General features: G+C 41.5%; 1 protein-coding gene across 6 annotated transcripts in view; it reads left to right on the top strand.

Moving 5' to 3' along the window:
- Positions 1-14585, top strand: part of LOC124416148 (probable beta-hexosaminidase fdl) — a 62722-nt gene that overhangs the window by 38218 nt on the left and 9919 nt on the right. For 5 of the 6 annotated variants that reach the window (XM_046897061.1, XM_046897060.1, XM_046897059.1 and 2 more), the window contains 2 exons: positions 805-951; positions 2181-2276. In XM_046897061.1, the coding sequence (XP_046753017.1) occupies positions 818-951; positions 2181-2276 (230 nt within the window). In that variant the 5' untranslated portion in view covers positions 805-817. The remainder of the gene's footprint in view (positions 1-804; positions 952-2180; positions 2277-14585) is intronic. The other variant, XM_046897065.1, reaches the window with a different exon arrangement.

The raw sequence follows: 14585 nt of genomic DNA, 5'->3' as shown, positions 1-14585 counted from the left end.
TCTTCTTTCCTAATGAACCTGTGCTAACCTACAGCAGCAAGTTTCTCTTCATTGAATCACCCTGCAGAGCCCGGTAACATCAGCATCAGCATCCGGGGTGCGAAAGCTTCATTTTCTAGCGTCTATCTCGCTCCCTCTTCTCTTCTTACCGCCGTCGGTTCTTCGTTCTTTTTGCATTTTTTGTTTTTTCTTTTATCTTTCTTTTTTTTCAAATCTCATGCTCATTTCCTCATTTTGTCTTATTACTCGTTATTTCACCGTCTTGAAACCGTTCCGTTTCCCCAGTAGATCCCGTGCATCTTTCCTCGCGATATGCTAAGAAGGAGGAAAATTGGTCTTCCTCATTCTTTCGTTTCTTCTTGACCTCCTCGAGTGATGAGATCTGAAAAAATAAATTTTATTAACCTGTTATACCGTCTCTATATAACTCGGACACTCAACGACGTCCAGGAAATAGAGTGGCTCTTATCCCTTCTTCTTGTTACTACCCTCTACACGCTACAACCCTCTCCACGAATGGCGGGCGTAAAATCTTTTATTGTGAAATTATGTGAGAGGCCCTCGAAATGGGTCAGCTGGGTATACATCAATTCGCAAACCGTACAAATTCAACCCCCCTCCCCCTTAAGGTGAAGTAGAAATCAGAAAGCGTCTAATCGCCAGGGAAATATCTAATTAGTTAAAGAGTTTGCCGCATGATTTAATCAGTTTTCGGCTTCTACCTGATTTCGAAACGTTTAATACAACGCATTGCGATACTTGGTTGTAAAAATTATATGCAATTTCGACGTATTCCTGTTGCAGGTTAGTAAGGACGATGGTGGGCGGTGTGCCGAGCGGCAAAATGCGCCGGGCCCTGATGGTCCTCATCCTGGTCATGGGGGTCCTTTTCATAGCGATGTACGCCCGGACACCTCCGCTTGTATCACTTCAGCCTTTCACTGCCAGAAGGTAAGAATCTGTAAAATATCAAGGATCGAAAGGCATCCTTACGACACTATATTCGCATGGGAAGATCGGAGATACGTGATTGTTTCGTTGTAACAAATCACCATGCATGCGTGCGATAATTAATTGTTTAGCGATTTTAGGTTTGTGATCAGGTTTCGCAGGTTTATTTAACTCGGATCGGTTTTATATTGCTCGCGTATTTTTGAACAGGTTTCGACAATTATATATATATATATATATATATATAGTCGAGTATTATAGATGTTATGTACGCTTATAACGACGTCATACAATGTTTGCTTTACTTTGTGGATTTGGCTGTATGTATGTATATCTATGTATTACACGTTTGTGTAAAGTGTAACTTATGTGTATAATACGCGTGTAAAATCTTCGGCCAATTTAAATTACGCAAGACAGATTCGTGAAATGTGCAGTTACTGAATTGTCTTTTTTTTTTTTTTTTTTTTTTTTTTGTTTTTTCGTTTAGATAATCATATCAGCAGTTGAAAATTCAAGCTATTTCTATTGAATTAATCTCGAATAAATTGCTTTATGAAATTAAAATGAATGCTTCGTTACCCAGGATTACACGGCATGTTATTTTTATACTATTCTCATTGTTATTCGTAATTTTATCGTGTAAGATGAAATGCAAAAAAAAAAAAAAAAAAAGTAAGAAAATTAAATACACAAGAATTATCAAGGGGCCATCTAACTACTCTCTGTAAGTCGTAAAGTACTTTTCTCTTTTTGCCTCCTTTGCAAAATAAGTGTATTTCGGTTTTTAAGTAAAAGTGTGCAATCGAATATTCTACCAAATCGATTACCGATAGAGATTTTACATTATTATCATGAAAAAAAGTTTCTTCTCCTAAAAATCTTGGAAATCGCGGATTTTATTCGTAGTGTTTTATTTTGCATTTACGAGAAAAAATAAGATCAGTTAACAAGTCTGCGAAATGCTACTTTCTGTACTAACAACAAGTTTTCACTCTTATTATGTACGGAGAATTTTCATTCTTGCTGAGGATGGTTCAAAAGACTAAGTCAAACCCTCACAAATAAAATTTCAGTTTGATGTCCCGTTGATATGATTCGAATAAGAGGAGAAGAAAAAAATATATGGATATATATGTGTATATATTCCAGTAGTTGAAACCTTAATGAAACAAACAACTTTCATTAATCAAATGTAAATATCCTGAAGATATAGTAATCAATTACAGTCTGAAGCAGTTACAACATATGGTGACTTTCATGGGCAACAACCATACTTCCGAAAGTCCGGAAACGAAGCTATATGAATATTCGGATATACATAGGTAATCAGTTCGACAATTGACAAGCTAGAAAACGTAAAATTCTATCATTTATCAAAACTTTCAGAAACAATTCCACTATGACGTATTTTATGTGTACATACGTGTGTAGTTTACTGTGAATTCGTTCCTCCTTTTTTACATTGAAAATTTTCACGAAATTTGTTACGTTGCTCATTCCTCTTACGTTGATAACTCGTACATGTTTTCTAGATTTTCTAAATTGATCTCAATGTACTAAAATATTGCGAAATCATTGATTTTTTATAGATTTTTCTGAAAGAACTGTGGTGGTGGAAATGTGCTCAGAAATCATTCCTCTGGTTGTAAAATCAGGATTGCTGACGTTTAGATTGAAGTGAAATATGATAGCTATAAGCAATCTGAATGTTTCTAATAATTTATACATCTCTATATGTATCTGTATGCAATATTTATTATCATTAAAAACGCCTTATGTTTTTTTGCTAGCAGTATATACATACCTTTATGTATACGTTTTAACGATGCTATATGTTGTGTATGTACATTACACAGAAAATAAAATTTCAATAGATTTCAATAGAAATTCCCCTCTCCGTTCAATGATAATCCTTAGAAAATGAGAGAACATCTCTGACGTATTACACGTCTATAATTTATCCTCCTGGAATCCGCGCTCAGTCGCTTTGAATAAACTGCTGTATTTTTTGCCTTGTGTCTTACGTCGTTATGTATATGTGTAATTTATACTTTGCTGCAGTATGATTTTGAGAAAGGGTGCGAAACAGCAGGCAAGTCGTTCATAAAAGCGTTGTCGTATGGCCCGTAGGTACTGTAAATATGTATATAGTTGAATTTTGTGCGCTCAGAATTGCGAGGAAAAATAACCGGCCAAATTGATCTCTTTCTGGAACTCAATGTCTTTCACAGCGTCGATGAAATCACAAATCGGAAAAAACAATGCAGAGCAGGGACGAACAACCGGTCAATCGTGATGAAGATGTTTCATTCATTTCTCTAGTAAAGATATGGAATTGGTAGATTGAAAAGTCTAGACGGTGAACGGAAGCTTTTAGGTCTGATCAAATTGGCCATCCCTGATGAGAAGCCTCGGAAATTTTATTCCAACATCATCAGAGATGGTCGAAATTTTCGCCAAAAATACAAAGGGGTTAGCCTTAGTTTTTTCGTCATTTCCGGAGCCGAGAATTTTTCGTTTTGGAATCGATTTGTATGACCCTTCGTGGACTAATTGGACCCTCAGGAACTCAAAAAACACAAGAAAGAGAGCGTAGGACCAACAGCAGAGAAATAGGGACGAAAATGAGAAGTTTTTCGCCTGTAACTTTTCAGGCGTTGCTCGCAGCGCATTGGGACTGCGCCCAATCGATTTCTCTCGCAAAATTACGTCGGAATGGTGCCACAACGAATCAATTGCAGCACTTTTCGGAATCGTCGAAATTTTCGCCAAAAATGCAAAGGGGTTAGCCTTAGTTTTTTCGTCATTTCCGGAGCTGAAAATTTTTCGTTTCGGAATCGATTTGTATGACCCTTTCTGGACTAATTGGACCCTCAGGAACTCAAAAAACACATGAAAAAGAGCGTAGGACCAACAGCAGAGAAATGGGGACAAAAATAAGCAGTTTTTCGCCTGTAACTTTTCAGGCGTTGCTCGCAGCGCATTGGGACTGCGCCCAATCGATTTCTCTCGCAAAATTACGTCGGAATGGTGCCACAACGAATCAATTGCAGCACTTTTCGGAATCGTCGAAATTTTCGCCAAAAATGCAAAGGGGTTAGCCTTAGTTTTTTCGTCATTTCCGGAGCCGAAAATTTTTCGTTTCGGAATCGATTTGTATGACCCTTTCTGGACTAATTGGACCCTCAGGAACTCAGAAAACACATGAAAAAGAGCGTAGGACCAACAGCAGAGAAATGGGGACAAAAATAAGCAGTTTTTCGCCTGTAACTTTTCAGGCGTTGCTCGCAGCGCATTGGGACTGCGCCCAATCGATTTCTCTCGCAAAATTACGTCGAAATAGTGCCACAACGAATCAATTGCAGCACTTTTCGAAATCGTACAAATTTTCGCCAAAAATGCAAAGGGGTTAGCCTTAGTTTTTTCGTCATTTCCGAAGCCGAAAATTTTTCGTTTCTGAATCGATTTGTATGACCCTTTCTGGACTAATTGGACCCTCAAGAACTCAAAAAACACATGAAAAAGAGCGTAGGACCAACAGCAGAGAAATGGGGACAACAATAAGCAATTTTTCGCCTGTAACTTTTCAGGCGTTGCTCGCAGCGCATTGGGACTGCGCCCAATCGATTTCTCTCGCAAAATTACGTCGGAATGGTGCCACAACGAATCAATTGCAGCACTTTTCGGAATCGTCGAAATTTTCGCCAAAAATGCAAAGGGGTTAGCCATAGTTTTTTCGTCATTTCCGGAGCCGAAAATTTTTCGTTTCGGAATCGATTTGTATGACCCTTTCTGGACTAATTGGACCCTCAGGAACTCAAAAAACACATAAAAAAGAGCGTAGGACCAACAGCAGAGAAATGGGGACAAAAATAAGCAGTTTTTCGCCTGTAACTTTTCAGGCGTTGCTCGCAGCGCATTGGGACTGCGCCCAATCGATTTCTCTCGCAAAATTACGTCGGAATAGTGCCACAACGAATCAATTGCTGCACTTTTCGAAATCGTCGAAATTTTCGCCAAAAATGCAAAGGGGTTAGCCTTAGTTTTTTCGTCATTTCTGAAGCCGAAAATTTTTCGTTTCGGAATCGATTTGTATGACCCTTTCCGGACTAATTGGACCCTCAGGAACTCAAAAAACACATGAAAAAGAGCGTAGGACCAACAGCAGAGAAATGGGGACGAAAATAAGCAGTTTTTCGCCTGTAACTTTTCAGGCGTTGCTCGCAGCGCATTGGGACTGCGCCCAATCGATTTCCCTCGCAAAATTACGTCGGAATAGTGCCACAACGAATCAATTGCAGCACTTTTCGAAATCGTCGAAATTTTCGTCAAAAATGCAAAGGGGTTAGCCTTAGTTTTTTCGTCATTTCTGGAGCCGAAAATTTTTCGTTTCTGAATCGATTTGTATGACCCTTTCTGGACTAATTGGACCCTCAGGAACTCAAAAAACACATGAAAAAGAGCGTAGGACCAACAGCAGAGAAATGGGGACGAAAATAAGCAGTTTTTCGCCTGTAACTTTTTAGGCGTTGCTCGCAGCGCATTGGGACTGCGCCCAATCGATTTCTCTCGCAAAATTACGTCGGAATAGTGCCACAACGAATCAATTGCTGCACTTTTCGAAATCGTCGAAATTTTCGCCATAAATGCAAAGGGGTTAGCCTTAGTTTTTTCGTCATTTCTGAAGCCGAAAATTTTTCGTTTCGGAATCGATTTGTATGACCCTTTCCGGACTAATTGGACCCTCAGGAACTCAAAAAACACATGAAAAAGAGCGTAGGACCAACAGCAGAGAAATGGGGACGAAAATAAGCAGTTTTTCGCCTGTAACTTTTCAGGCGTTGCTCGCAGCGCATTGGGACTGCGCCCAATCGATTTCCCTCGCAAAATTACGTCGGAATAGTGCCACAACGAATCAATTGCAGCACTTTTCGAAATCGTCGAAATTTTCGTCAAAAATGCAAAGGGGTTAGCCTTAGTTTTTTCGTCATTTCTGGAGCCGAAAATTTTTCGTTTCTGAATCGATTTGTATGACCCTTTCTGGACTAATTGGACCCTCAGGAACTCAAAAAACACATGAAAAAGAGCGTAGGACCAACAGCAGAGAAATGGGGACGAAAATAAGCAGTTTTTCGCCTGTAACTTTTTAGGCGTTGCTCGCAGCGCATTGTGACTGCGCCCAATCGATTTCTCTCGCAAAATTACGTCGGAATAGTGCCACAACGAATCAATTGCAGCACTTTTCGAAATCGTCGAAATTTTCGCCAAAAATGCAAAGGGGTTAGCCTTAGTTTTTTCGTCATTTCCGGAGCCGAAAATTTTTCGTTTCTGAATCGATTTGTATGACCCTTTCTGGACTAATTGGACCCTCGTGAACTCAAAAAACACATGAAAAAGAGCGTAGGACCAACAGCAGAGAAATGGGGACGAAAATAAGCAGTTTTTCGCCTGTAACTTTTCAGGCGTTGCTCGCAGCGCATTGGGACTGCGCCCAATCGATTTCTCTCGCAAAATTACGTCGGAATAGTGCCACAACGAATCAATTGCAGCACTTTTCGAAATCGTCCAAATTTTCGCCAAAAATGCAAAGGGGTTAGCCTTAGTTTTTTCGTCATTTCCGAAGCCGAAAACTTTTCGTTTCTGAATCGATTTGTATGACTCTTTCTGGACTAATTGGACCCTCAGGAACTCAAAAAACACATGAAAAAGAGCGTAGGACCAACAGCAGAGAAATGGGGACAAAAATAAGCAGTTTTTCGCCTGTAACTTTTCAGGCGTTGCTCGCAGCGCATTGGGACTGCGCCCAATCGATTTCTCTCGCAAAATTACGTCGGAATAGTGCCACAACGAATCAATTGCAGCACTTTTCGAAATCGTCGAAATTTTCGCCAAAAATGCAAAGGGGTTAGCCTTATTTTTTTCGTCATTTCCGAAGCCGAAAATTTTTCGTTTCTGAATCGATTTGTATGACTCTTTCTGGACTAATTGAACCCTTAGGAACTCAAAAAACACATGAAAAAGAGCGTAGGACCAACAGCAGAGAAATGGGGACGAAAATAAGCAGTTTTTCGCCTGTAACTTTTTAGGCGTTGCTCGCAGCGCATTGGGACTGCGCCCAACCGATTTCTCTCGCAAAATTACGTTGGAATAGTGCCACAACGAATCAATTGCAGCACTTTTCGAAATCGTCCAAATTTTCGCCAAAAATGCAAAGGGGTTAGCCTTAGTTTTTTCGTCATTTCCGAAGCCGAAAACTTTTCGTTTCTGAATCGATTTGTATGACTCTTTCTGGACTAATTGGACCCTCAGGAACTCAAAAAACACATGAAAAAGAGCGTAGGACCAACAGCAGAGAAATGGGGACAAAAATAAGCAGTTTTTCGCCTGTAACTTTTCAGGCGTTGCTCGCAGCGCATTGGGACTGCGCCCAATCGATTTCTCTCGCAAAATTACGTCGGAATGGTGCCACAACGAATCAATTGCAGCACTTTTCGGAATCGTCGAAATTTTCGCCAAAAATGCAAAGGGGTTAGCCTTAGTTTTTTCGTCATTTCCGGAGCCGAAAATTTTTCGTTTCGGAATCGATTTGTATGACCCTTTCTGGACTAATTGGACCCTCAGGAACTCAAAAAACACATGAAAAAGAGCGTAGGACCAACAGCAGAGAAATGGGGACAAAAATAAGCAGTTTTTCGCCTGTAACTTTTCAGGCGTTGCTCGCAGCGCATTGGGACTGCGCCCAATCGATTTCTCTCGCAAAATTACGTCGAAATAGTGCCACAACGAATCAATTGCAGCACTTTTCGAAATCGTACAAATTTTCGCCAAAAATGCAAAGGGGTTAGCCTTAGTTTTTTCGTCATTTCCGAAGCCGAAAATTTTTCGTTTCTGAATCGATTTGTATGACCCTTTCTGGACTAATTGGACCCTCAAGAACTCAAAAAACACATGAAAAAGAGCGTAGGACCAACAGCAGAGAAATGGGGACAACAATAAGCAATTTTTCGCCTGTAACTTTTCAGGCGTTGCTCGCAGCGCATTGGGACTGCGCCCAATCGATTTCTCTCGCAAAATTACGTCGGAATGGTGCCACAACGAATCAATTGCAGCACTTTTCGGAATCGTCGAAATTTTCGCCAAAAATGCAAAGGGGTTAGCCATAGTTTTTTCGTCATTTCCGGAGCCGAAAATTTTTCGTTTCGGAATCGATTTGTATGACCCTTTCTGGACTAATTGGACCCTCAGGAACTCAAAAAACACATAAAAAAGAGCGTAGGACCAACAGCAGAGAAATGGGGACAAAAATAAGCAGTTTTTCGCCTGTAACTTTTCAGGCGTTGCTCGCAGCGCATTGGGACTGCGCCCAATCGATTTCTCTCGCAAAATTACGTCGGAATAGTGCCACAACGAATCAATTGCTGCACTTTTCGAAATCGTCGAAATTTTCGCCAAAAATGCAAAGGGGTTAGCCTTAGTTTTTTCGTCATTTCTGAAGCCGAAAATTTTTCGTTTCGGAATCGATTTGTATGACCCTTTCCGGACTAATTGGACCCTCAGGAACTCAAAAAACACATGAAAAAGAGCGTAGGACCAACAGCAGAGAAATGGGGACGAAAATAAGCAGTTTTTCGCCTGTAACTTTTCAGGCGTTGCTCGCAGCGCATTGGGACTGCGCCCAATCGATTTCCCTCGCAAAATTACGTCGGAATAGTGCCACAACGAATCAATTGCAGCACTTTTCGAAATCGTCGAAATTTTCGTCAAAAATGCAAAGGGGTTAGCCTTAGTTTTTTCGTCATTTCTGGAGCCGAAAATTTTTCGTTTCTGAATCGATTTGTATGACCCTTTCTGGACTAATTGGACCCTCAGGAACTCAAAAAACACATGAAAAAGAGCGTAGGACCAACAGCAGAGAAATGGGGACGAAAATAAGCAGTTTTTCGCCTGTAACTTTTTAGGCGTTGCTCGCAGCGCATTGGGACTGCGCCCAATCGATTTCTCTCGCAAAATTACGTCGGAATAGTGCCACAACGAATCAATTGCTGCACTTTTCGAAATCGTCGAAATTTTCGCCAAAAATGCAAAGGGGTTAGCCTTAGTTTTTTCGTCATTTCTGAAGCCGAAAATTTTTCGTTTCGGAATCGATTTGTATGACCCTTTCCGGACTAATTGGACCCTCAGGAACTCAAAAAACACATGAAAAAGAGCGTAGGACCAACAGCAGAGAAATGGGGACGAAAATAAGCAGTTTTTCGCCTGTAACTTTTCAGGCGTTGCTCGCAGCGCATTGGGACTGCGCCCAATCGATTTCCCTCGCAAAATTACGTCGGAATAGTGCCACAACGAATCAATTGCAGCACTTTTCGAAATCGTCGAAATTTTCGTCAAAAATGCAAAGGGGTTAGCCTTAGTTTTTTCGTCATTTCTGGAGCCGAAAATTTTTCGTTTCTGAATCGATTTGTATGACCCTTTCTGGACTAATTGGACCCTCAGGAACTCAAAAAACACATGAAAAAGAGCGTAGGACCAACAGCAGAGAAATGGGGACGAAAATAAGCAGTTTTTCGCCTGTAACTTTTTAGGCGTTGCTCGCAGCGCATTGTGACTGCGCCCAATCGATTTCTCTCGCAAAATTACGTCGGAATAGTGCTACAACGAATCAATTGCAGCACTTTTCGAAATCGTCGAAATTTTCGCCAAAAATGCAAAGGGGTTAGCCTTAGTTTTTTCGTCATTTCCGGAGCCGAAAATTTTTCGTTTCTGAATCGATTTGTATGACCCTTTCTGGACTAATTGGACCCTCGTGAACTCAAAAAACACATGAAAAAGAGCGTAGGACCAACAGCAGAGAAATGGGGACGAAAATAAGCAGTTTTTCGCCTGTAACTTTTCAGGCGTTGCTCGCAGCGCATTGGGACTGCGCCCAATCGATTTCTCTCGCAAAATTACGTCGGAATAGTGCCACAACGAATCAATTGCAGCACTTTTCGAAATCGTCCAAATTTTCGCCAAAAATGCAAAGGGGTTAGCCTTAGTTTTTTCGTCATTTCCGAAGCCGAAAATTTTTCGTTTCCGAATCGATTTGTATGACTCTTTCTGGACTAATTGGACCCTCAGGAACTCAAAAAACACATGAAAAAGAGCGTAGGACCAACAGCAGAGAAATGGGGACAAAAATAAGCAGTTTTTCGGCTGTAACTTTTCAGGCGTTGCTCGCAGCGCATTGGGACTGCGCCCAATCGATTTCTCTCGCAAAATTACGTCGGAATAGTGCCACAACGAATCAATTGCTGCACTTTTCGAAATCGTCGAAATTTTCGCCAAAAATGCAAAGGGGTTAGCCTTAGTTTTTTCGTCATTTCTGGAGCCGAAAATTTTTCGTTTCGGAATCGATTTGTATGACCCTTTCCGGACTAATTGGACCCTCAGGATCTCAAAAAACACATGAAAAAGAGCGTAGGACCAACAGCAGAGAAATGGGGACGAAAATAAGCAGTTTTTCGCCTGTAACTTTTCAGGCGTTGCTCGCAGCGCATTGGGACTGCGCCCGATCGATTTCTCTCGCAAAATTACGTCGGAATAGTGCCACAACGAATCAATTGCAGCACTTTTCGAAATCGTCGAAATTTTCGCCAAAAATGCAAAGGGGTTAGCCTTAGTTTTTTCGTCATTTCCGAAGCCGAAAACTTTTCGTTTCTGAATCGATTTGTATGACTCTTTCTGGACTAATTGGACCCTCAGGAACTCAAAAAACACATGAAAAAGAGCGTAGGACCGACAGCAGAGAAATGGGGACAAAAATAAGCAGTTTTTCGCCTGTAACTTTTCAGGCGTTGCTCGCAGCGCATTGGGACTGCGCCCAATCGATTTCTCTCGCAAAATTACGTCGGAATAGTGCCACAACGAATCAATTGCAGCACTTTTCGAAATCGTCGAAATTTTCGCCAAAAATGCAAAGGGGTTAGCCTTATTTTTTTCGTCATTTCCGAAGCCGAAAATTTTTCGTTTCTGAATCGATTTGTATGACTCTTTCTGGACTAATTGAACCCTTAGGAACTCAAAAAACACATGAAAAAGAGCGTAGGACCAACAGCAGAGAAATGGGGACAAAAATAAGCAGTTTTTCGCCTGTAACTTTTCAGGCGTTGCTCGCAGCGCATTGGGACTGCGCCCAATCGATTTCTCTCGCAAAATTACGTCGGAATAGTGCCACAACGAATCAATTGCAGCACTTTTCGGAATCGTCGAAATTTTCGCCAAAAATGCAAAGGGGTTAGCCTTAGTTTTTTCGTCATTTCCGGAACCGAAAATTTTTCGTTTCGGAATCGATTTGTATGACCCTTTCTGGACTAATTGGACCCTCAGGAACTCAAAAAACACATGAAAAAGAGCGTAGGACCAACAGCAGAGAAATGGGGACGAAAATAAGCAGTTTTTCGCCTGTAACTTTTCAGGCGTTGCTCGCAGCGCATTGGGACTGCGCCCAATCGATTTCTCCCGCAAAATTACGTCGGAATAGTGCCACAACGAATCAATTGCTGCACTTTTCGAAATCGTCGAAATTTTCGCCAAAAATGCAAAGGGGTTAGCCTTAGTTTTTTCGTCATTTCTGAAGCCGAAAATTTTTCGTTTCGGAATCGATTTGTATGACCCTTTCCGGACTAATTGGACCCTCAGGAACTCAAAAAACACATGAAAAAGAGCGTAGGACCAACAGCAGAGAAATGGGGACGAAAATAAGCAGTTTTTCGCCTGTAACTTTTTAGGCGTTGCTCGCAGCGCATTGGGACTGCGCCCAACCGATTTCTCTCGCAAAATTACGTTGGAATAGTGCCACAACGAATCAATTGCAGCACTTTTCGAAATCGTCCAAATTTTCGCCAAAAATGCAAAGGGGTTAGCCTTAGTTTTTTCGTCATTTCCGAAGCCGAAAACTTTTCGTTTCTGAATCGATTTGTATGACTCTTTCTGGACTAATTGGACCCTCAGGAACTCAAAAAACACATGAAAAAGAGCGTAGGACCAACAGCAGAGAAATGGGGACAAAAATAAGCAGTTTTTCGCCTGTAACTTTTCAGGCGTTGCTCGCAGCGCATTGGGACTGCGCCCAATCGATTTCTCTCGCAAAATTACGTCGGAATAGTGCCACAACGAATCAATTGCAGCACTTTTCGAAATCGTCGAAATTTTCGCCAAAAATGCAAAGGGGTTAGCCTTAGTTTTTTCGTCATTTCCGGAGCCGAAAATTTTTCGTTTCTGAATCGATTTGTATGACCCTTTCTGGACTAATTGGACCCTCGTGAACTCAAAAAACACATGAAAAAGAGCGTAGGACCAACAGCAGAGAAATGGGGACGAAAATAAGCAGTTTTTCGCCTGTAACTTTTCAGGCGTTGCTCGCAGCGCATTGGGACTGCGCCCAATCGATTTCTCTCGCAAAATTACGTCGGAATAGTGCCACAACGAATCAATTGCTGCACTTTTCGGAATCGTCGAAATTTTCGCCAAAAATGCAAAGGGGTTAGCCTTAGGTTTTTCGTCATTTCTGGAGCCGAAAATTTTTCGTTTCGGAATCGATTTGTATGATCCCTTCAGGACTAATTGGACCCTCAGGAACTCAAAAAACACATGAAAAAGAGCGTAGGACCAACAGCAGAGAAATGGGGACGAAAATAAGCAGTTTTTCGCCTGTAACTTTTCAGGCGTTGCTCGCAGCGCATTGGGACTGCGCCCAATCGATTTCTCTCGCAAAATTACGTCGGAATAGTGCCACAACGAATCAATTGCAGCACTTTTCGAAATCGTCGAAATTTTCGCCAAAAATGCAAAGGGGTTAGCCTTAGTTTTTTCGTCATTTCCGGAGCCGAAAATTTTTCGTTTCCGAATCGATTTGTATGACCCTTTCTGGACTAATTGGACCCTCGTGAACTCAAAAAACACATGAAAAAGAGCGTAGGACCAACAGCAGAGAAATGGGGACGAAAATAAGCAGTTTTTCGCCTGTAACTTTTCAGGCGTTGCTCGCAGCGCATTGGGACTGCGCCCAATCGATTTCTCTCGCAAAATTACGTCGGAATAGTGCCACAACGAATCAATTGCAGCATTTTTCGAAATCGTCGAAATTTTCGCCAAAAATGCAAAGGGGTTAGCCTTAGTTTTTTCGTCATTTCCGAGGCCGAAAATTTTTCGTTTCTGAATCGATTTGTATGACTCTTTCTGGACTAATTGGACCCTCAGGAACTCAAAAAACACATGAAAAAGAGCGTAGGACCAACAGCAGAGAAATGGGGACGAAAATAAGCAGTTTTTCGCCTGTAACTTTTCAGGCGTTGCTCGCAGCGCATTGGGACTGCGCCCAATCGATTTCTCTCGCAAAATTACGTCGGAATAGTGCCACAACGAATCAATTGCAGCACTTTTCGAAATCGTCCAAATTTTCGCCAAAAATGCAAAGGGGTTAGCCTTAGTTTTTTCGTCATTTCCGAAGCCGAAAATTTTTCGTTTCTGAATCGATTTGTATGACTCTTTCTGGACTAATTGGACCCTCAGGAACTCAAAAAACACATGAAAAAGAGCGTAGGACCAACAGCAGAGAAATGGGGACAAAAATAAGCAGTTTTTCGCCTGTAACTTTTCAGGCGTTGCTCGCAGCGCATTGGGACTGCGCCCAATCGATTTCTCTCGCAAAATTACGTCGGAATAGTGCCACAACGAATCAATTGCAGCACTTTTCGAAATCGTCCAAATTTTCGCCAAAAATGCAAAGGGGTTAGCCTTAGTTTTTTCGTCATTTCCGAAGCCGAAAATTTTTCGTTTCTGAATCGATTTGTATGACTCTTTCTGGACTAATTGGACCCTCAGGAACTCAAAAAACACATGAAAAAGAGCGTAGGACCAACAGCAGAGAAATGGGGACGAAAATAAGCAGTTTTTCGCCTGTAACTTTTCAGGCGTTGCTCGCAGCGCATTGGGACTGCGCCCAATCGATTCCTCTCGCAAAATTACGTCGGAATAGTGCCACAACGAATCAATTGCAGCATTTTTCGAAATCGTCGAAATTTTCGCCAAAAATGCAAAGGGGTTAGCCTTAGTTTTTTCGTCATTTCCGAGGCCGAAAATTTTTCGTTTCTGAATCGATTTGTATGACTCTTTCTGGACTAATTGGACCCTCAGGAACTCAAAAAACACATGAAAAAGAGCGTAGGACCAACAGCAGAGAAATGGGGACGAAAATAAGCAGTTTTTCGCCTGTAACTTTTCAGGCGTTGCTCGCAGCGCATTGGGACTGCGCCCAATCGATTTCTCTCGCAAAATTACGTCGGAATAGTGCCACAACGAATCAATTGCTGCACTTTTCGAAATCGTCGAAATTTTCGCCAAAAATGCAAAGGGGTTAGCCTTAGTTTTTTCGTCATTTCTGGAGCCGAAAATTTTTCGTTTCGGAATCGATTTGTATGACCCTTTCCGGACTAATTGGACCCTCAGGATCTCAAAAAACACATGAAAAAGAGCGTAGGACCAACAGCAGAGAAATGGGGACGAAAATAAGCCGTTTTTCGCCTGTAACTTTTCAGGCGTTGCTCGCAGCGCATTGGGACTGCGCCCGATCGATTTCTCTCGCAAAATTACGT

Source organism: Diprion similis, chromosome 2 (genome assembly GCF_021155765.1).
Source record: "Diprion similis isolate iyDipSimi1 chromosome 2, iyDipSimi1.1, whole genome shotgun sequence".
NCBI classification, from domain to species: domain Eukaryota; kingdom Metazoa; phylum Arthropoda; class Insecta; order Hymenoptera; family Diprionidae; genus Diprion; species Diprion similis.
The sequence above is the reverse complement of the archived record's forward strand: the minus strand, read 5'-3'. Positions and strand labels throughout refer to the sequence as shown.